Raw genomic sequence first — 22768 nt, forward strand, 5'->3', positions numbered from 1 at the left:
TTCTTTTTTAAGGGAACACCAAGCATACAAAGGAATAAAGCTTTGCCCAGAGTAGGGACTTAAAAATGTTTGTTGGATTGAAGTTTGTCTCAAAATATTAAAGACAAGTACAGAATGACCACCATTTGAATATACCACTGCCATAAATTTGACCCAAGGTCAGAAAAACTGGCAGAATAATATTACTCTAGGTCTAATTAGAAGCAGAAACTTTATTTGTTACAAATAAGAATGGAAAATAAGGCAACTATGTGGTACAATGAATAGTGTTGGATTTAGAATCAGGAAGACTGGAGTTTAAATCTGGCCCTAGACACTTAATAGGTCTGATACTGGGCAACTCACTTAACTTCTGTTTGCCTCAGGTTCCTCATTTATAAAATGGAGACAATAATAGCAATTACCTCACAGGGTTAGGAGGACAAATGAGATATGGTATATTAAACCTTTGGAAACCTTAGAGTGCTATACAAGTGCTAGTTATTAAGACTATTGTAGTATTCTAGCATTATTAAGATGATTATAGCTAATGCAAATGGCTAATTTTGCCAGAATATAAAGGGCCATTCCTTCAGAGATTCAGGACTATTACTATAGCCTTAGGAACAAAATTATACAAAAAAAACCCTTTTATTTTCTTTGGACGTAAAAAGGGACTTTTTTTTTTTTACCTTTTTGGTAACTTGAGAGGTCTGGGTGGTCTGAAAAAGGAAAGAAAAAAAAAGCCACATTAATTATTAATTATAAACAAAGTATCATATAAGTTATTACACATGTATATAGAAAGACAATGCCATGGCACAATGGGGAGAGGGACCACTCTTGCCGTAGAAAGACCTAGATTTAAGTCCTGTCTCTTAACACATATTACTTGGGCAGGGGCAAGTTACTTAATGTCTCAGTGCTTTCAAATAACTCTTTAATACTCTTAGTTACAGAAGAATTGTACCAGTGAGAGGAGTTTCTACTCCCTAGAGTTCCTAACATTGATGAAATAGCAGGTCTGGACAATCTCAATCTCAGTCTCTAGATCTCTCCCTCTTTCTTTCCATCCCTCTCCACCTACCCAACTCCCCAGGTATATAAATCCCTTATTATAATTTGGAAGTGAACCTATGTTCTTGGAAGTTATGTAAGCAGAGTATAAGCTCTGAAGGGTTTTGCAAAAATGGAGAGATTTCAGTTGTGGTCCCAGCAACAGATTGTGTCTTCTTTCTGAGGATCACCCTAATTAAATATGGAGACCATCATCATTAGGCTGACCACTTGGTGACAAATTATTTGTCCATAAAATCCATAAAACAAGGAAAAATACCAAATGGTCCCCAGTCATTTGCTCCCTTCTGCTTTCTCAGTGACAATGGCACTCAGATGACTGAATGTAGGCTCATTTTTACAGGAATGTTAGTTTCTCAAAAGAAGGAACTGTTTCTTTCTGTCCTCAGCACTTTGCCTGTAATGTAGTAAACACTTAAAAATGCTTGTTGAATAAAGAAAACGGCAGAATTGTGGAAAATGGGGCCAAGAATGTAAAGACTCATATGGTTTGGGACCAGATAAACCTTAACTTAGCTGCTGAAAGTCTAAATGTGACATTCTAGTCTAAGAACCAACATGTAGACACATTACTGGAAGAAATTAATTTATCATATAACATAACATTCTTACTATAAATGAAAGCAAAAGACAAAAGGAAGTTGCTGCTAAATGGGAATATGGCTCACCAGCTCTCCTTGGAGAGGCAAATAAAGGAGTGGGCAGAATTGTTTTTTTATCATGAGTCCAAAGACCATTTCATGGAACAACTAGTTATCTTGTATGGCAGTATTCATGATAAAACAAGACCACTGTGAAAATAATTTTAGTTTACATTGTATTGCAGAAGATTAAGAGGCCAAAAAAAGGAAGGAACAATAAAATTTTCTGTAACAAAAAAATTTTATTGATATCTTTTTTATATCATCTTCATTTCCCATGGAATCTCTTTCTCATTCTCCTTATAGAAAACCATCCCTTCTAATAAAGAATTTTTAAAAGGAGAAGGCAGGGGTGGTTCAGTAAAACATTTAAAAATTTAATATTCTGAGTGGCGTTTTACATTCACTAGTCTCCCTCCTCTATAAAAATTCAAGGGAGATGCTTTCTCATATCCCTTCTTCCTCTATATTAAATTAGTGTATACTTTCAAATGGTGATTTAAATGCAAAATATAGAATATAAGTTTGTAATGCCATGCACAGAAGCCTTCCAGATGAATGCTACTGTGAACAGCTTTTAAGGTTCTGATTACACAGTATAGTGATCATTCTATTTATTCTATAACAAAAGCAAAACATCCACAGAAAATCAAGGTACAGCATTCACAATATTACAACTTATCACAGAAAATCACAATATAATATTCACAACATGGTCTCAAAGTAAAATAGTCACTCTTAACTCAATCAGTCACTTATCAGTAGTCTCAAAGTACATAGTCAAAGTCTTCCACTCTTGGGGAAAAGTCTTGATTAGCTCAATCAGTCACTTATTCAGCAATCAATTACTAAGTATCATACACAAAACCCTCTACCCCTTAGGTCACTAGTAAACTATAATTCCATAATTACTCAGTACCCAAGAAGAGGTCTTTTCATCTTGACTTGGGACCTGTTCTCAGATTCCCTGCATCCCCTTCCATGGTCCCAGATTCTACCTTGATTCACCAGACTGTCAACTGGGTTCAATGGCAGACAGCTCTCAGTTCCTTGACCAGCTTTCTGGGAAGGTCCTGCTCCACACTCAAATTCACAGGGTCTGGTCCATGTCAGCTCCTTCACCATTTCTGCTCCAAGGAATTCAAGGCTCAACCAAGCCACAAACAGACAAAGTCTCAGCATCCCAGTCATGCTTCCTCAGTCACCTGGGCTCCTGGCTGTGGGCTGCCAGCTGCAGGCTGCAGGCTCTGGGCTCCTGTTCAGAAGAAGCTCCACCACGACAAGTTGTCAGGAAATTCTGGCTCAGTTCTTGATTCTCTCTTCTGTAGCTGCTCTGCCACCAGATGCTGGTCTCAAGAAATTCTGATGGTGCCTCTCTGGGGCTTTTCCTTATATACACAGCATTAGCTTCCTGTTTTAGCCAACCCCTTCCTGTTACATCAGTAACAGGAGACAGGAGTTCATACCTTCTGTTTCCCCAACAGAGGCTTGATAAGTTACTAAATGCTAAGTACCTGCTACTTTTGCCAACACAAAGGTATCTTCAAATTCAAAATTATATTACCATTACAAAGTTGCTTGAGAGAAGGGCCAGTTTCTCTTTTTCATCTCTGTATCCTCAGGGTCTAGCATAGTGCTTGGTACAATACAGGTATTAAAAAAAAAAGAATTCTTATTGATTGATTGAAAGGTAGTTTATATGTAAGGATGGTGAAAAAACATGTTGGAAAATATGTGAGAAATGAGAGCAGTCAATGACTTATGAACTACACAGAAGCCTCATACCCACAGATGACTTCTATCTTCAATAAAAGAATTAGAAGGCACCAAACCTGATGTGGAAGCATATTTTAAAAAAACCTTTTTAATAAAACTGTAAATATTATGAAATAATAATCTTTTCCAGACTTTGCCCTTTAAAAATGAGTAGAACAAAAGCTAAGGCCCTTCTTATGGAAATGAATTAAAATCAATAATCAAATTTAACTGAATGCCTAGATAAGATTAAGGTCTTCTTCAACCTGGAAGTGACTAGTGCTAGGACCCATCCAAGAGAAATGCACTCTTTACCAATGAAAGGAAACTTCTGATACAGAAAAGATACTTCCCATTCTGATAGATTCTCAGTCTAGATCTCTAGTAAGAGTCTTATAGGTGTCCAAAGAGAGAGGACTAGAAAGGAATGGGATGGTGACTTGGTTACTCAATAAATTGGGAATGTGAATCCAAACTGCATTTTTACATACTGTGATCTTTTCTTGTTCAAGATTCCTTGAATATTACTTAAGATTGTCTTGAAGCACAGAGTTATTTGGAGGGCATTGGAAGCTTGGATTCAGAATGATGTAACATCAATCAAAATTGTGTCCAGAAGACTTAAGACTAAATGCAGCATACAGATGCAGCATACAGTATTAATATATATATATATATATATATATATATATATATATATATACATATTTTTTTTCACAACGATGAGTAACAAATACTGTCACAAACAATGAACCTGGTTACATCTTAACAGATAGGAAACAAGTCATGACATTAATGATAATAGTATTGATGCTGCTGCTGAAGATAATAGCTAACCTTTATGTAGCACATAATATGTGCCAGATACTATGCTAAGAGCTTTACCATTAAAATCTCATTTGATCCTCACAACAACATTACTCATATGGGAGTCACTCCTGAATCAGCTGTCTTTGTATGGTCTGCTGACTTCTAAGAGCAAAGAATAAAATTAATGCAAAGCCAGAAGAAAATAAAAATGATAAAAAAGATTGTATACCATTAAATATGCTCTCACAAACTGTTTTTTAATAATAAATTTGATTGATGTCTTTTGTTTCCATATCATAGTCATTTTTCAAAAGAGAAATAGCTAAACAAAACCAACCAAAACAATGGCCTTTATTCCACTGAAAGAAAACTTTAGATTCAGAAAGGATTCTCTAGATCTCAGGGAGAATTCTAATAGATCTGAGAGGAGATTGAATGTGGCAGTGTTCACAATACTCTGAACCTGTAGCTCCTTACCTCACTACAAAAAAAGAGAAAGGTGTTTTTTCTAATCTTTTCTCTGGGGCCAAGACTGGGCATTACAGTTACTTAGCAATCAGCTTTATTTTAGTGTTTTCATTGTAACCATTGTAGTCATTTGCGTATATTGGTTTCCTCTCATCTGATTTATTTAAACAAGTTACTGAAACACACAAAAAAATGGGAAATAGATGGAGGGAAGGACAATGAATTTCATAACTAATTTAACTGATAAAAATCACTTATCACAATGAGGAGAACAAAAATGTCTAAGAACTGTCATGCTGAAAGAACACTTACCTACTTGCCAAAAAGAGAGATGACCAATAGCAGTATCAGTTTTGAATATAAAATTGTCTTATGGAGAAGTAAGGTGGAAGATTATGTAGTAGTAATTCATAAATAGTAGGACATAGTGAAGAGGGAAAGGCATTTATGGAAAACTTGGCAACAGACACATCATCCTGAAGACATTTAATGGTGAAAATGTAAGGACAACAAATAGGCAAAAAAAGGAAAAAGAGTTCTAAAAGATTTTTAAATAACAAATGATTTTCACCATTAAGGAGAGTGAAGCCACCTTATAATTATCCTACCACCCCAAAGTATTTAATGAAGAAGAAATTGCTCTAAGGAAAGTAAAGATGAAAGTATTGAACAAACCAATTCTATACAGAGGTGGTCCACTCTGACCATGGGTAAGTCACTTTACCTCTGTAGGCCTAATTTTCTTTTCTACAAAATAATACTATTCTAGCACTACCAATCTTATAAGGTTGTCACGGAGAAAATGTATTGTTAACTTTATAAAGACTTCTATAAATGTAGTCCATTTTTGTTACTATAAAAGGACAATAGTATATATATATATACACACACATATATCAAATGCTATGTAAATACAAGTTGTTATTGTCATCATCTATAAAATGAGGAGTTTGGACAAGATAATCTCTATAGTTCTTCTAAATTCTATCTAATATTTTAGGACTGCCACCAGTTCACAATTCTAGTCTTTCTTTTCTTGACCTGGAAGCTTCAACCAGGTTATTCTACTCTTAAAAAAGAAAAAAATTAGCATCCTCCACCACCTCTATTTCAAAGTACCACAATTTCCTTCTAACATTCAGATTCTAAGTTCCACCTTTTGTCAGGGAATTTAAAAACTTCCTCTTTAATCATTCTTCCCTGTCCTGTAAAAGCAAAGTGAATGTTGTTAAGTATGCATTTTTCTAACCTTTGTTGTGATGTAATATGTATAGGTATTTTTAAAATCTTGTATTTTAACTCTATCCAGTAAGAGACTTTTATGATAGCAAAAGATGATTCAAAGACCCATAACAATTAGCTTCTAAAAATGGACCTGCAGGTCAAGGGTTCTGTTGCTAAGTATCAATGTAACTGGTTAAGTTACTGATTTCTTTGGGTGTCAGCTTCCTCCTCTGTAAAATAAGGAAGTCCCATATATCTTGATATATACAAAATATTCACAACAGCAAAATATAACATATATTCATGAAAAGACCCATATGTACAAAAATATTTATAGCGACTCTTTCTGTGGTGGCAAAGAAGTGTAAATCAAGGGGATGCCCATTAATTGGGAAATGGCTAAACAAGCTGCAGTATATGAATGTAATGGAATATGATTGTTCTATAAGAAAAGAGGAGCAGATGGACTGGAACTTGGAAAGAGTTACATGAACTAATGTTGAGTGAGGGGAGTAGAACCAGGAGAACATTGTACACAATTACAGACATGTTGTATCTATGATGACTAACTTTGATAGACTGGGCTCTTCTCAGTAATGCAAGGTTCTAAGCCATCTCCAAAAGACTCAGGATGGAAAAGGCTATCCACCATCCAAAGAAAGAATTATGGAGTCTTAATGCAGATTGAAGCCAACTATTTGCTTTCTCTCTTTTTTGTTTTGTTTCTTCTCTCTTGTGGTGCATTCCATTGGTTATAATTATTCTTTACAACCTGACTATTATGAAAATATATTTAATGTAAAGTTATATATAGAACTTATATTGGATTGCATGTCATCTTGGGCAGGAGGGGGTGGGGGAAGAGGTGAAAATTTGGAACTCAAAAACTTGTGGAACTGAATGTTGTAAACTAAAAATAAATAAATTTCAAAGAAAAAACTATATTAATGGTAGCAAGGTGGATGCTCACTGATTGGGGAATATAGTTAGACAAACTGGCAAATGAACATAATGAATTATTGTACCATACAAAATGACAAATATGAGGAGTTCAGGGAAGAATGAGAAAAATTTATATGAAATAAGCCATAATAAAATAAGCAGAAAAAGGAAATAAATATACACAATAATCACAATAATGTAAGTGGCAAGAATAATAAAATGCAGCTGAAAGTTCTATAATTACAATGACCAAGTTCAGCCATAAGAACAGATGTAGAAATGAACTTTCTTCTTTTCCTTGAAAAGGTGGGAGATGATGGGTACAGGAGGCTACATATGCTTGTTAGACATGGTCAGTGTGTACATTGATTTTGTGTTACTTAAAAATCTTTGTTGGGGCAGCTAGGTGGTGCAGTAGATAAAGCACCTACCCTGAAATCAAGAGGACCTAAGTTCAGATTCAACCTCTGATCAGACACTTGACACTTGACACAGACACTGTGACCCTGGGCAAGTCACTTAACCCCAGTTGCCTCACCAAAAAACAACCAAACAAACAAAAATCCCTGTTAAAAGACTAAGCTGGATAGTGGGGAGGACATTCATATTTGGAAATGAATGTGATGTGAAAATGAAAGATACAAATAAAACTTTTTTTGTTAAATGAGTAAACTGGGCTAGATCATTTCTACCTGCTCTTTTAGTTTCAACAGACTTTGATGCTATGAAGACCCTTTGCATTTTGGCAAGTTGCCAAGCTCAACAAAAGCCCTTTTGATTTTACTAATAGCCTAGAAGATAAAAATCATCAGCCAAATAAACCAATTGAACATAGACATATCAACACAAGTACAATAGAATACACAATTTAGTAACTGCTGATTTACATGAGCCAGGGTACATTTATATATAAACTATAGAAATGATCTACAAAGAATTTTAAATCTATATCCTCTACCAAAAAGCTCATGTCCTGGAAAATATTTCCTATTTTTCCTCAAAAAGTGGAAAACTACTTAACCTAGTGTTTGATATTTCCAAAGACTCCAGCTATTGGAGTAAGAAGTCAATATAGGATGAAAACTTCCAGGGAAACTAGAAAGATGTCTGACAAAGCTAGGTAAATACTAAGATCTCAGACTGTATACTAATATGTTCCCAGTGGGTATATGACTCAGTCAAAAAGGGTGAAATCATAAATAAATTAGAGGAGCAAGCAAGAAATTACCTGCCAAATCTATGGATAGAGGAAGAGTTCATAAACAAAAGATAGAGATGATCATGGGAAGTAAAATTTTGAATACACAAAATTATGATGATTTTTCATAAACAAAAGCAATGTAGCTAAAACTAGAAGCAGATAAAGAATTGCAGCAAATTTCTCTAATAAATGTCTCATTTCAAATATGTTTATAGAACTGATTCAAATTTATAAGAATAACAGCCATTCCCCAACTGCTAAATGGTTGAAAGCTATGCATGGACACTTTTCAAAGGAAAACATGAACAGACATATGAATGCTCTAATCACTAAAAACAGAGAAATACATATTTTAAAAATCCTAATGTTTTACCTCATATTCATCAAATTACCAAAGCTGATCAAAAAAGGAAACAGGTAAATGCTGGAGAGGCTGTGGGAAAACGGGCACATTCTTGTTCTGTTGATAGAGCTATAAATTCATCCAGTCATTTGGGAAAGCAATTGGAAGTATGCCCAAAAATTTATCAACCTGGAAAAATTTATCAAACTTCAAACCAGCAATACCAACATCAAATATATATCCCCAAAGAGATCAAAGAAAGACTAAAAAGATCTATAAGAACAGTACTATTTATGGCAAAGAAATGGAAATTAAGGGAGTATCCATCGATTTAGGAGTGATTGAATAAATTATAGTATATAAATGTGATAAAATATTATTGTGCTACCCGTGTTTCCCCGATAATAAGACCTATCTCGAAAATAAGCCCTCCCTTTACTGTGTAAGATTCCTCTAAAATAAGCCCTCCCCCGAAAATAAGCCCTATTGAGATTGCTACTGTAGTGAAGGTGATCCCCTGCGCTACACGCTACATTACGGTACCCTGTGTATGCACCGTCCCCCCCCCCCCGGGTGAAACGCATGCCGTGCTCCGAGCTGCATCCAATCAGAGCTGCAGCAGTGAGCGCGTCATCCTGTTCTTCCCCAGTGATTTGCTTATTGAATAAAGGTACATTTTTTTGTTCACATTTACCTGTTTATTAAAATTGCTGTCAATGTTCATTATAATAAGCCCTCCCCTGAAAATAAGCCCTCTGGTGTTTTTCTGTCCAAAAAAAATAAGACAGTGTCTTATTATCGGGGAAACACGGTATAAGGAAGAATAAAGGGGACAGTTTCAGAGAAATCTGGGAAGACTTGTGTGAACAGATACAGAGTGAAGTGAATAGAACCAGGAAAATAATTTATACAATATCAACATCATTGTAAAGACAAACAACTTTGAAAGACTTTAGAACTCTGGCCAATGCAATGACCAACTATAATTCCAGAGGACTCTTAATAAAATATACTACTCATCTTCTGATAGAGAGGTGATAGACTGAATGAAGACTGAGAAATATTGTTTTTGGACATGACATATGGAGGAATTTGTTTCATTTGACTACACATGTTTATAATAGGGGCCTTGTTTTTCTTTCTCGGTGAAAAGGAAGAAAGGGTAGAAGGGAGAAAAGGCAAAGTTTTGCTGATTGAAAAAAAATAAAATTTAATTAAGAAAAAAAGAAAAACCATAAAGGCCTTTTCATGGTGCCAAGTTTCTGGTAAAAGAAGTAATTCCAGAGAAATAGAATTCTACCATGTATAATTTGGGCTAGCACAAGACATAAATGTTCTTTCCTCCCCCTCCCCTACCTTCCCCCAAGTGTGCCCCTTAGAGAATGTTACAACCATAAATGCAATAAAAGTCATTGAATTCTTTCTGCCTTTAGTAACAAGTTCATTTTATGTTAATCAAAGCAATGAGCAGAAGTCTATTCTGAAAAACAGATAATTGGGGTAACCACAGAGATGCCTCCTGGGAAAACATAATAACCCTCTGAAGTTGCTATCCAAACAGATGTTCTGAAAAACCTACAGCATAACTAGAGGTAAAACATGATCACTAAGTTATATAAAGATTTCTGTCTTTAATCCTACCACTATAGCTTTTTTGCAGTCAGAAAATACTGGAGGAAGTGAACAGCAAGCCTGCTAAGGAGACACATACAGAAGGTCCTTTGTATAGGATTCTATTTCTTTTTTTCCCTTACATCTTCCCTTTCTTATTTTTCAAATATAATGATAAAATCTTCAGCATGACTTTCAAGATAACATCACATTTTGTAGGCTGATGAAGAGATTGGTTATAAAAGGCAAGACTGCACTAAACAGAAGTAAAATCATATGGCTAAACATGGAAGAAAAATCTGTCAGTATTTTCAGGTCCCTGTGATATTCTGCCAACCATTCTAACTACTTAGTCATTATCCTCCAGTGAAACATATAAATGAGGATATGATAAGGAAGAGAAAGGGAGACACTAAAGGCATAGTACAATGGAGGTAGAGTTGCATGATTGGAAAGCCAGGGGAAAGTAACCAGAGATTGTAGAGAAAAGAAAAAGAATGAGAGAAAGTCATATCAAGAAAGTTAGAAAGAACCACAGAGAAGATATATCAAAGTGGAGAAGCAATGAGAAGAAATGCTGAATCACAGAATGTAATAGGTTAAAGAGATTGTAAAGGTCATCTGGTGCCACTGCTATCTGACCAAGAATTCCCTTGACAACCAAAGGGATCACCCAGCATCTGCTTGAAGACTTCCACTAAAGGAAACTTAGAGGTAGCCCCTTCCATTTCTGGACAGATCTAATTGGTGGGAAGATTTTCTTCATATTGATCCTAATTCTGCCTCTTTGTAATTTCTATGTTCTCTTCCTAGTTCTATCCTCTGGGGCCAATCCAAACAAGTCTAACCCCAAACTACTCCTCAGATACTTGAAGGTATCTCCATATCCTTCTTGCTTAAGTCAGATCTACTCTTGATTAAACATACCCAGTTTCTTCATAGGATCATCCTAAGGCATTGTGTCTAGTCCTATTCACCATCCTGTCTTCCTTTTCCTATTGATACTTTATCCAGCTTGTCAATGTCAGGAAAAGCTGGCATGAACAAATGCCATCAAAATGATGATGTTTTTAATGGACCTTCAATGAAATACAGGACCTCTAAGCATAATTTTATTCATTCATTTATTTATTTATTCATTCATTTATTTTGCTTTTTTGGGGGGGGTGAGTCAGGGCAATTGGGATTAAGTGACTTGCCCAAGGTTACATGGCTAGTAAGTATTAAGTGTCTGAGGTCATATTAGCACTCAAGTCATCCTGACTCAAGGGCCAGTGCTCTATTCACTGTGCCACCTAGCAGCCCCGATGATGCTTTTTATGAAGGAGTAGGAAGCAGGTTCAAGGTCATTGTGAAGGTAGGAGATAAAGTTGCTATAATGGCCACAAAACTTCTTTATCATGTTTTTACTAATTCTGCTTAGAAAGCACCACTTTTTAAGTACCCGAAGTGTCAATATTACCTAAATCAATCAATCGATATTTATTAAATATCTACTATGTACCGGACACTGTGCTGTACCTTTATTCAAGTTCAAATTCAATAATACTCTGACAAGCTACAGAAAGCTGATTATGCTCAAACAGTCTAGACAAAGTTCTTTCTTGTAGTAAGATAGCAAGCAATAAGTAATGAGGAAACTAAAAACCACAATTCAAAAATTTTTAAGATACCACAAATGATTGGCCAGTAATATTCCTGAACTTCTGAAATACTTGTAAGGGAATCTGTATTTCCAGCTTTTCTATGAAGTAAGCAAAAAGAAGTAACCAAAATATCTGCAGAAAATGTTCAGGAGGCCAGTTTTAGACTCATCAGAAATCTAATTAGGTGCAATATGATGAAATCAAATAGTTCAGCATGACTTAAAACAAAAAAACTTTAAAGTTAATTTATATATATTAGATCCAGGTTGGTATACTGATTTAGAAAAGGGTGAACTCATAGTAAGAGATTCACACATTTGCTGTGAATTCTTTTAATGACTTCCAACAAAAACAAAGTCATTCTTCATTATTAACTATTACCATGAATCATCACAGGCACACTTGGATTCAGCTGTGAAGATGAAACAGAAAAACTGCAGACAAGCTAAGCCAAGCTTCTAATCCATCTTTCATGCATCATGGCTAAATGTTTATGGTCTGTGTCAAGTGACTTGAAGGATAACAATAAACACAACCACTTGTGCAGGGCATTTCCTGTATGGTAAAAGATAAACACTTGGGAGTACTGGTCATTTTGATGATCTGGCATTAACTGTAAAAATGGAAGAGTCACAATCACATCTTAAAGGGGGCAGGGGGAGTTTGGATTATTTGAAAAATTAATTGTAAGGCAAAATATCTGATCTCCAAAATCTAGAAAATGGCATTTATGCATTTGCTATAATTAGATAAGAGAGAAAGCTGATGCTAAGCACCCAGTGTGTCAGCATTAGCTAAGATGAGCTTTCCCAAGAGAATTTTTGCATTGATGAAACCATTCAGCATGGTGGAGTAGGTGCTAGCACTAAAAAAGAAAAATAAAGCAGTCACACGGTTAGATGTGAATGAAAAACTACAAACATGATTTTATCGAACCTATAAAGTATGTTCTGTGTTTTGTCCATTATTTTTCCTACTAAATTAGAAGTTCTTTGATGGAAATGGTATGTCCTCCATCTTTGTAATCACCTGCCTCCAGCTCCCACCAATGCCTTGAGCAGTGTTTTACACATAGTGCTCAATAAATGTTGATTTATTGAAACACTATAAGCTACATCATCTATAAAAAAGAGCAATTGTGTATATAGAGAGATATTTTATGAGCACAGTAAATTTCCATTTATGCAGAATAGTTGGAGAAAAGAATAATCAAATATCTGGATCAACTAAGAGTTACTATAACTACCACAAATGGATCACCAGTTTTAAAGAATAAAGATTTTATTTTTATATACATATGTATGTATATATATAACAAAAACTATATATAATTCAACCCATTTTATGTCGATTCAACTCAAATATTGACTATCTACTGTATATCTAAAACTGTGATAGGCACTCTGAAATTTAGCTAAGTAAACAAGACCTCTGTACATGAAACAACATAAAAGAAATTAAATAATTAGTATCCAAATGCATGCAACAGGAATCTGGGAGAATGGAAAAACTCATGTAGAAAGTGATAGTCTTGGAGGGCTTCATATATTAGGTAAACATTTGGGCAATGGTTTTAAGGCTGTAGTGGATAGAAGTTATCAAGGAAAAGGGAAGTCACAGAGGCATAAATGAACTTGGTGTATTTGGAAGCAGTGGAGAGACCAATTTAAATGAGGAGTGGGAAAGAAAGCTAATAATAATAGTTAACACTTACATAGTATATTTTAGCACTTGTAACGTCTTAATAACTATTATTTGATTTGGTCTAAATAACAAATTTAGGTGCTAGGAGGTAGGTGCTTATCACTACCCCCCTTTTATAGCTAAGGAAACCAAGGCAAAGGTAGTTAAATGACTTGTCCAGAATCATAGAGATAGTAAGCAGTTGAGGTTTAAATCCCTCCTCAAACACTGGATAGGTGACCCCGAGCAAATCACTTAAGCCTCCATTGTTTGGTTTCCTCAACTGTAAAATGAGGAAATTGGACTACGGAGCACCTTTCAAGTTTCTTCCAGCTCAAAATCTATGATCCCATGAATTCTTAGTCCTGAAATTTCTTTATACTAAAATTCCAACTGTTAGAGAATTAGAGTTAGAATTAGGAAGGACCTCAGAGGTCAACTAGTCCAACCCTGACATTTTACAGATAAGGGAATCTAGGTTTTGAAAAGTTAAGTGACTTCTCTATTGACCACAAAACTCATAGGTATCAGGGCTCTGGGTCTTCTGATCCCAAGACTATGGTGCTTTTACTATTCTACCACAGTGTCTCCCCTAAATGCTTCACCTTACTCTTTGCTTCCATGGTAACTGATGAAATCTATCTGAATGAAGAGTAATCTGAGTATTATGGATAATATTAACACTCCTGTAAGGAAGTGTTTTGGGGATCTTTTTTAAGACAGTTCATGTGATCACTCATCTCTGTTTTTCAGAAACTGCTGAGGGGCATAAGGGATGGCAGCAATTGAGTGATTCAAAATTGCACAAGGCATTAGAACAGTCCTGTACAATAACACCTTGCAATTTTTCCACATAGTTGTAGGGATATCTGGTTACTTTCTTTGTTTTCCTTTTTTTTTCCAGAGGGCAATTGGGGTTAAGTGACATGCACAAGGTCACATGGCTATTGTGTGTGTGTGTGTGTGTGTGTTTGTGTGTGTGTGTTAAGTGTCTGAGGCAAATCTGAACCCAGGTCCTCCTGACTCCAGGGCCAGTGCTCTATTCACTGTGCCATAGCTGCCCCTAGGTTATTTTCTAAAAGGTACCCAAAGTAGAATGAAGCAGAGGGTAGAGTGGGGAGAATACTAAATTTGAATTCAGAGGGCCTATCAAATCCCTGCTCTCTGGCTTACTGTTTCTATGACCTTGGGCAAGTCATTTAACTCCTTTGGCCTTGGTTTCCTCATCTATAAAATGAGGATTATATATCTTGCATTATCTAGTGCACAAGGTTTCTGTATACAATGGTAGAGAAACAAAATATTTTCCTCAGCAAAAAAAAAAAAAAGACATACAAGAGTTATCAATTCTCTCCTTCAAAATTACACAAAAAATGTCAAGTGGCCATAAATGATGATTATTTTGCATTTCCATTATGAAAAGATGTTTAGAAATGTGTGTATATCTGATTATATACATTAAAATATCTAAAATATATCAGAAAATTTTGCAAACCTATGAACTGTGCTTGTTTATAGGTCATAATGCTATTTAAATAAAAGGTTATGCTTTGATTCTAGCCATTAGTAAGTTATAGTGTTTGCAAGTATATTTGAATTCAATAAACTTTACATATCATACCAGGGATATAGGCTTATCATAAATTTTACCTTTTAATAGTTCTAATTAAGGTAAGGATTTAGAAATGATTAGTTTTAAGAATATACGTATATATGAAACCAAAATTCATTAATGTGGGGCTTTTTCCCTTCCTCTCCATATTAGCTGGTATTGACTTATTAGCTATAACATACATGTATATATAACCACATTCTGCTTTTTTACCATAAAAGTTCATTTTTATTAAAACCCTGTCTTATAAAAATAGTTTCCAAATCTTTGTAAAACAAACAAGTCTTTCACACATTTTGGTCCCCCTCTCCCTGCAAAATATATTTAGTGTTATATTAGAGATGCTGATGATTAAGTTTTCTGCTTTGGAAGGTTAAAAGTCACACCTGCTATCACATTTTGAAGGGCTGGGAAAAATGCATTAAAAAAAATCCCTGTGTATCAAAATGAATTCCAGCAGTGTAACCAATACCTTGCAGCTGTTCTGATGTCTTTATTATACTGGTGAGTAGGAAAAAAACTATGCCTATGAAAAATTCTTTAGTTATGCTCTTAAGAACAGAAATGAACAATGGAATTGACTTGACATAATTTCCATTTCCATGTTCAGCCTTCTCATAATCTAAAATAACAAGTGAATACAAACTGACTTTTGAAAGTTCTAATGAAGAGTAAAGGAAAATCTTAGCCCAGTCAGGTTCTTCAGAAACAATAGTGGGTTTTTTTTAATAGTGCCCATGAAACTTAAGTGTAAAAAATGTAATATTAAAATATTTGGGCATAGGATTGGAGCCAAAGGAAATCAGATCAGGCTTAAAATGAAGCAAGTTAACAGGAAATAATAAAAATGAACAGCCCATACTTGTAGATTATATGTCTTTGGACTACTTGTCCTCAACTTATAACAGGATAAGGTATGTATACTAGGTATATATGCTATATGCCAAGTAAATCCTCAACATTCATATTCATAATTCTAAATATCTCTAAGAAATTAGTTAGCTACACTGATGCCTAATTACCATATGAAATTTTTTTAAAGTTTCATCCTCATCATGGAGAACTGAACCAGGAGTTGATCCTAAGGTTCTGCTCCAGGTTTTGCCATTAACTTTGTTGACCTTAGGTAACTCATCTGATGACCCAGACAACCTATACAATGAGAAGGCTGAAGCAGATGATATAGTTAACATTTCAGTTTTTGAAACCCTATTGTAGTCTATTCCCTTTTTTTGTGGAATTTGAAATAATCAAATCTCTACACAGAAAATGAGAGAATCACAGAATTTGAATTTGAAAGTAACTCAATGGGGAGACTAGGTGTTGCAGTGAGTAAAGCACCACCCCTGGAGTCAGGAGAACCCGAGTTTGGTTCAGGCCTCAGACACTTAACACCCACACAAAAAAAAAATTAGTCATGTAACCTTGGGCAAGTTACTTAACCCCAATTGCCCTCCAAAAGGCAAAAAAAAAAAAAAAGTAAGCCAGTGCTACCTAGTCTAATCCATTCATAAAAGGAGTTCCCACTATAAAGTCCCCAACAAGTATATTCACCCTACGTCTGCTTGGAGATCCCTAAAGAGGAGGAATATACTGCCTCTCCAGAAGGTACCCCTATTCCACAGGATAGACCCTCTGTCAGTCTATAATCATGGAAAAATCAAATGAAAAAGTGTTCAAAGTCATTAATAACAAAAGAAATGAAAAGAAAAACAACTCTGAGGTATTTTAATCACCATCAAATGGCAAATAGGGTAAAAAATGAAAAAAAAATTAAGTGTTAGAGGGGAAAATGTCACACTATCTCAGTACAGGCAGCTGTGAATTGATCTCAATGTTTTAGAAAATATTATACAAAAAAGCTACAAAATCATTCATATACTATTGCCCAATGATTCTGCCACTGGGTTTTCATGAAGGCTAAGAAAAGCAAGAATAGTTCCATTTGTATAAAGATATTTATAGCAGTATTACTTGTTATACCAAAAAGTTGAAAACAGTATTATCTATAACTGGAGAATGACTGAACAAATTTGTGCATATTCGTGTAACTAAATATTATGTTGTAAGGAAATAAAAATAGGAAGAACACAAAGAAATAAGGGAAGATGTTTATGAAGTATTTCAGTGAAAAGGAAGCAGGAGCCTGAAGAATGATATACACTGTGGTGGGTTCCAGGAATGTGTCCAGAGGTTGGCAGAATACTTTTTTTTTGCTTTTTGGAGAGCAATTGGGGTTGTGACTTACCCAATATCACATGGCTAGTAAGTGTTAAGTGTCTGAGGCTGGATTTGAACTCAGGTCCTCCTGACTCCAGGGCCGGTGCTCTATTCACTATGCCACCTAGCCACCCCAACAGTACTTTTTTCAAGAAGTAGTTCATAGAGGATCCCCTCTATACTGACCAGCCCTGTGACAATACCACACTCTCTATCAGAAACTCAAGTGGCACCAGAAGACAGGAGTCAGGGCTATCAACACCATCACTTACTGCCATTAATCTCCCTTCTAGGACTGAAACCAAAACTGCATACTGAATCGACCAACCAGTTTTTCCTTTGTGCTGTGATTCAGAAATGACATAGAGATTGTGTGTGTGAAACTATTCTTGTATAAGATATCCTAAGACATATGATCACTTAGGTATAAAAAAAGAGATAGTCCTAAGGGAGTCCAAGCTCTCAAATGGAGACCTCCCCAATGATCTATGAGTAATATACTCCTCCAGAGTATTATACTTCTCTCCCCTCACCCATTTTCCCCCTGCTCCTGTTGCCCAGTTGTTCCCTCACTCTCTGGACTAGGGACTGCCCTCAAGTTTCCTGGTCAATATGGCACTAAGTAAAACATGCCTAAAGATCATATCTCTTCCTTATATGCTTCTTACTGATGTCCTTGATCCATAGGCCACCTACATCCCTAGCTATAAACTGGATGCTCAAGTCCTTAGGATTTAGCTGACTGGAAGAGGTACCAAGTACATGGTGAGCTGGTGCTAGAAACAAGGACTGGTCGGAGAACCCTATACTCCTCTGGGAAACTTCCTCTTAACATTAATATGTGAGCAAGGATCAGGGCTGTGACTAAGGCACCAGCAGCTGCACCGATGGGGAAATTTGTTCCCCACATAGTAAAAAGCAAGGGTCGGTGTTCAAACCATGTGTCCCCCTAGACAAGAGCCTCCATAGGGTGACCCAGGGACCCAGAACATATACGATGACTAACACTATGAAACTGAAGATATGAAACAGCAAAGAAAAAGCAAAACAAAAATTCTCAGTTCAAATACAATTGACAAAGGGGCTAATTCATTTGTTAAAGAACAAACCTTTCTTTTTTGTAACAAATGAAAGACTACAAAAGGGTAAGATTACAGGCATTATCAGTTGCAATCACTTTCCAGTGTTGCTTTGTGTAATAGTTTTTAGGTCTTTGGATTTTGTGGATAATTTGTCTGTGGGTTTGTTTGTATTTGTCTACCATGATAAAACAGAATTTGTCGATAAGAAAAAAGTCAAATCCTGACACGAAACAGTTCTTCTTACTTTTCTATCAATACCAAGTAAAAAATGATGAACTCTCTATATCATAAGAGTTTGTAAAAGTACTTGTAAGGTATTTTGAAGGATCATGTTGGTTTTCTATCCAAATATCCAGATTGATTGAGTTTGTTTGTTTTTAATGGCTTACTACCTAGCTGGTTTGGCAGTAGTATCTTGGGCTAAGTTTTCAAAGAAGGCCTTCCCAAAGGGGAGGGTTAGCAGATACAGATACCCCCTGCCCCATGATCTTCTACCATATACATGGAGACTAAGTTTCATGATGGTGTGGGTGTCAGGAACATGCCCGTGCAAAGGTGAATTAGTGCTGCCAAAATACAATGCCTAGTAATCAAAGTCATGCATGATTAGAAAGGAGCCGTCAGAAATCATTTTGGTTCATTGACTTAATGGGCCTTTTCAAAAAAAAAAAACAGGAAAGAAAACATGCAAGGCTTCTCAAGTTAAAAGAGGTTTTTTTAAATTCCAAAATCCTTTTTCTTTGGTCCTCAAACGACCTGTCTAGTCATAGGAAAAAGTCATCAGAAAACTTTTTTTTTAAACATCACAGATGAAGCTCCCAAAGTCTTAAGCAGTTTCATCCCAATATCAGAGACTGTTTTACCAGCCTCTGATGACCTGTCAGGGTTTTTAGCCTGTGGATCAGACATGCCCATGTAATTTGGGGCAGTTTTTTCAAAATGTCCCTCTCCACCTTCAAATGTTAGCCAAAACTTCAAAAGTTTAGAAAATGGCAACTCCCCTAAAATTTGAAGAATTTGTTTAGCAAAGGTAATTTATTAAGGACTGATTTTTTACTCAACATTGTAATATTGATGATGATATTCAACATTTATTTATCACTTTAAGGTTTGTGAAATATTTTACATATATTATTTCATTTGATCCTCATGATAACCTTGTGAAGTCAATCTATTATTACCCCTATTTTATAGATGGAAAAATGAGAATGAGGCTTTAAAGTTAAGTGATTAGGCACTATTGGGGATATGAAAGTAGCAAAAGACAACAACAGTGTTTGCCCTGAAGGACCTAAAAGTGGTCAAAACAAAACAAAACACCAACATACAGAGAATACAAATGGAAAAAAAATACAAGGCAACAATACAAGCAGTTTGTTATAAATTATATTCTTCTTTGAACATGGAACACAGCAACACAGTAACCACTGGAGTATGTTTAGCTAAGGGATGCTTCTTGGAGGAGAGGATGAGGGCCAGGCCAAGAGCACCAGCTTGTTTGGTACGTCAGGTTTTTACCTTAGCATTTTAAGTATCTAAAGGGTACTCTTCTTTCCAGTTTTCTCAACCTATTTTGAAATGTAGAGCTTATAAATGGATATATCATCTTGGTACTAGGAACGTAATAAGTACTTAATAATTCCTTTGGGATAATTTAATCCTCTAAGAAAGTCAAAGAAGAACTAACTATATGGAGCATGTGCAAACCAGGCACTTCAGAGTTCAAAGTAACTCATAAAAATCAGGCTCATTATAAACAAATGCTAGTCAGTTGTTAAATGGGCCACTTATATGTTGAAAACTAGAAATCAATACAGGCTGTCTACACAATAAATACAATTGGTCATGCTACTCTTAAAGTTTTAAACTTCTATACAAATTCTATACAATGAAGTATTTACAAAACTGTCAAAATAATTATTAGGATTGGATAGACATTCTACACAACTTAAGGACCACTTAATGGTACTTAAAATTAAGCTTCAGTCAGCCAGATTAAAAAAAAAATACACACAGCCTTACTTAGTTCCTCATCTTTTCCTTGATCTAAAATTCAGAATCTCACTGTGCTCAATTATAATGAGATGTTATGGTTTAAGTTAAATGTAAAAACGTCTTCAGTTTAGGGATTATGAGCTCTGACACTATATTGTGCCTGGGGAAATCTTACTTTATTTGAAGATCTTGTAAATGACAATAAATACAATTTTGGTCATCCTTTGCATTCATCAATAGGTGAAATTTCTTCAGGATGGAACTGGATCCATATCATACCTAGGGCAGGTGTTGCCAAAATTCTGATGACAAGTAAAGCATGTTGAGTACTTCTCCTTTTGATACTGTATTCCCATCTAGGTTATCTTGTTCTTGGCCATCAACAAGTCCTCCTAAAGATTATATCAGATAATGGCCAAGAAGTTATTAGTCTTAGTAAGTTACACTATCTTTAAAAGAACTGGAGAAGTTGAGCCAAGGTAAAAAGATATTTAAGCTCAGGATAAGACTGTCTGAGAAACAGAAGAGTTAAGATTAAATCTTCTACTTGAACCCCAAGGGGAAGACTAGGAATACTGGGCAGAAGAGATGAACAGGTAGATTCCAACTCAATATAAAGAATAACGTTTTCATAACTAGAACTATTCCCCCAACTTAACATGCCACTTTTCCCATTTCACAAAAAGCAGAATTTGTATCATTTGCTGTCTAGAAAAGATTCCATACTTTGAGAAAGGATGTATTAGATGACCTCTAACAACTTTCCTAATGCAATTCTATGAAATATTGCATAGAACATTTAAAAAGCACCTTCAAAACAAAAAGGAAGGAATCACTAGCAGTAGTGGTCTGGTATTTTCCTAGTTCTTCCACTTTTGAATATAGTATTTAACACTAAAAGGATCAGAATTTAAGAACACCTTGAAGGTACCAGACCAAGCTGTGTTACTTGACAGAGTACTTTCTTTTTTTAATCCGTAAAGTCAAGAAAATAGAAATAGTAGGGGAAAATTATTTCAAAGTAAAATTATAAATATAAATTTAAAAAGTGAAACTTGAACTGCCTTTTGAAGGATTTGGATAGATAGAGGATTGAAGAGGAAGGACTTTTCAGGTAGAGGTAATAACATGAGTAATCCAAAGCATAGAGATAGGAAAAAAGATATGTTGGGGGAAGTGGAGGAGAAGGGAGAACACAGAAGGCAAGCCCAAAATTATCTGTATATCAGCAGGGAGGCATAGCAGAAGGAGCCTGGATTTGAAATCAATGCAACTAGATTTGAATTCTGGCTGTTATTTATAAGTAAGGGCATTTGAGTAGATAATCTTTAAAATCATTCCTAGCTGAAAGTTCCATGAGTCTATAAAAGAAAACTTAGGATGTTCTGGAATGATCATTGTAGGGAATACATTAGGGGATCAATAAGAAATTTTTTGAAGGGCTGATAAGCAACAATTGTGGACTACCCAGCTGAAGTAGAACAGCATAAACCTGTCACAGGGCAGGTCTGACTGGTAATGGGGAACAGAACAAGCAGATGGTAGGAGTAAATTCAAGTTGGATTGAAGATGCTGGAGAAATTGGCAGTGGAACAGTAGTTTAGGGTGATGTGGGAGGTCAACGTTACCACAGGGAATGGATGGAGTAGCTCTTGTTTTGCATCATGATTAGAGTACATCCTTGGCTTTGAGCTCAAATTTTTGGCTTACAGATAAAAACATGACTAAGCCAAATTACAGATAAAACAGTAATATTGACACTTCCCCTCTTAGCTATGGCTCTCTGCCCTTTATCCTGAGCCTCAGTAAGTGATATGCTAAGTACTTGACAAATTGAGTTGTATACTCACAATTATCAAGAGTGTATACCAGCTTCTCTTTTTTCCTTCTATTTTATCATTCTTTTGGATTTGTTTTATATCTTGATTTCTCATAAAGTCATTAGCTTCCATTTGCTCCATTCTAATTTTGAAGGAATTATTTTCTTCAGTGAGCTTTTAGACTTCCTTTTCCATTTGGCCAATTCTACTTTTTAAGGCATTCTTCTCCTCACTGGCTTTTTGGACCTCTTTTGCCATTTGAGTTGGTCTATTTTTTAAGGTGTTATTTTCTTCAGTATTTATGGGGATCTCCTTTAGCAAGCTGTCGACTCATCATTCTCATTTATCTTCCCAATTTTTCTTCTACTTCTCTTATTTGATTTTCAAAATCCTTTTTGAGCTCCTCCATGGCCTGTGACCAATTCATATTTTTCTTGGAGGCTTTTGATGCAGGAGTTTTGACTTTGTTGCCTTCTTCTGGTTGTATGATTCTTTGTCCCCAAAGAAAGATTCTGTAGTCTGATTTTTTCCCCTCTGTTTGCTCATTTTCCCTGTCAGTTACTTGACTTTTGAGCTCCCTGCCAAAGTAGGACTTTTCCAGAGTGAACAGTGCTCTGTCCTAAATTTCTGAGGTTTTGCACAGCTGTTACCAGAGCTAC

At 35.5% G+C, this 22768-nt stretch overlaps 1 protein-coding gene across 17 annotated transcripts in view; it reads right to left on the reverse strand.

Annotated features, from left to right (window-relative positions):
* DISP1 (dispatched RND transporter family member 1) overlaps positions 1-22768 on the reverse strand; it is a 238302-nt gene that overhangs the window by 31870 nt on the left and 183664 nt on the right. For 16 of the 17 annotated variants that reach the window (XM_069062618.1, XM_069062631.1, XM_069062626.1 and 13 more), the window contains one exon: positions 672-701. The exons of the other annotated variant lie outside the window; for it this stretch is intronic. In XM_069062618.1, the coding sequence (XP_068918719.1) occupies positions 672-701 (30 nt within the window). The remainder of the gene's footprint in view (positions 1-671; positions 702-22768) is intronic. 17 annotated transcript variants of the gene reach the window in all.

Source organism: Petaurus breviceps, unplaced genomic scaffold (genome assembly GCF_028583685.1).
Source record: "Petaurus breviceps papuanus isolate PSGF00001 unplaced genomic scaffold, PetGlider_PUasm1.0 90466, whole genome shotgun sequence".
In the NCBI taxonomy this organism is placed as follows: Eukaryota; Metazoa; Chordata; class Mammalia; order Diprotodontia; family Petauridae; genus Petaurus; species Petaurus breviceps.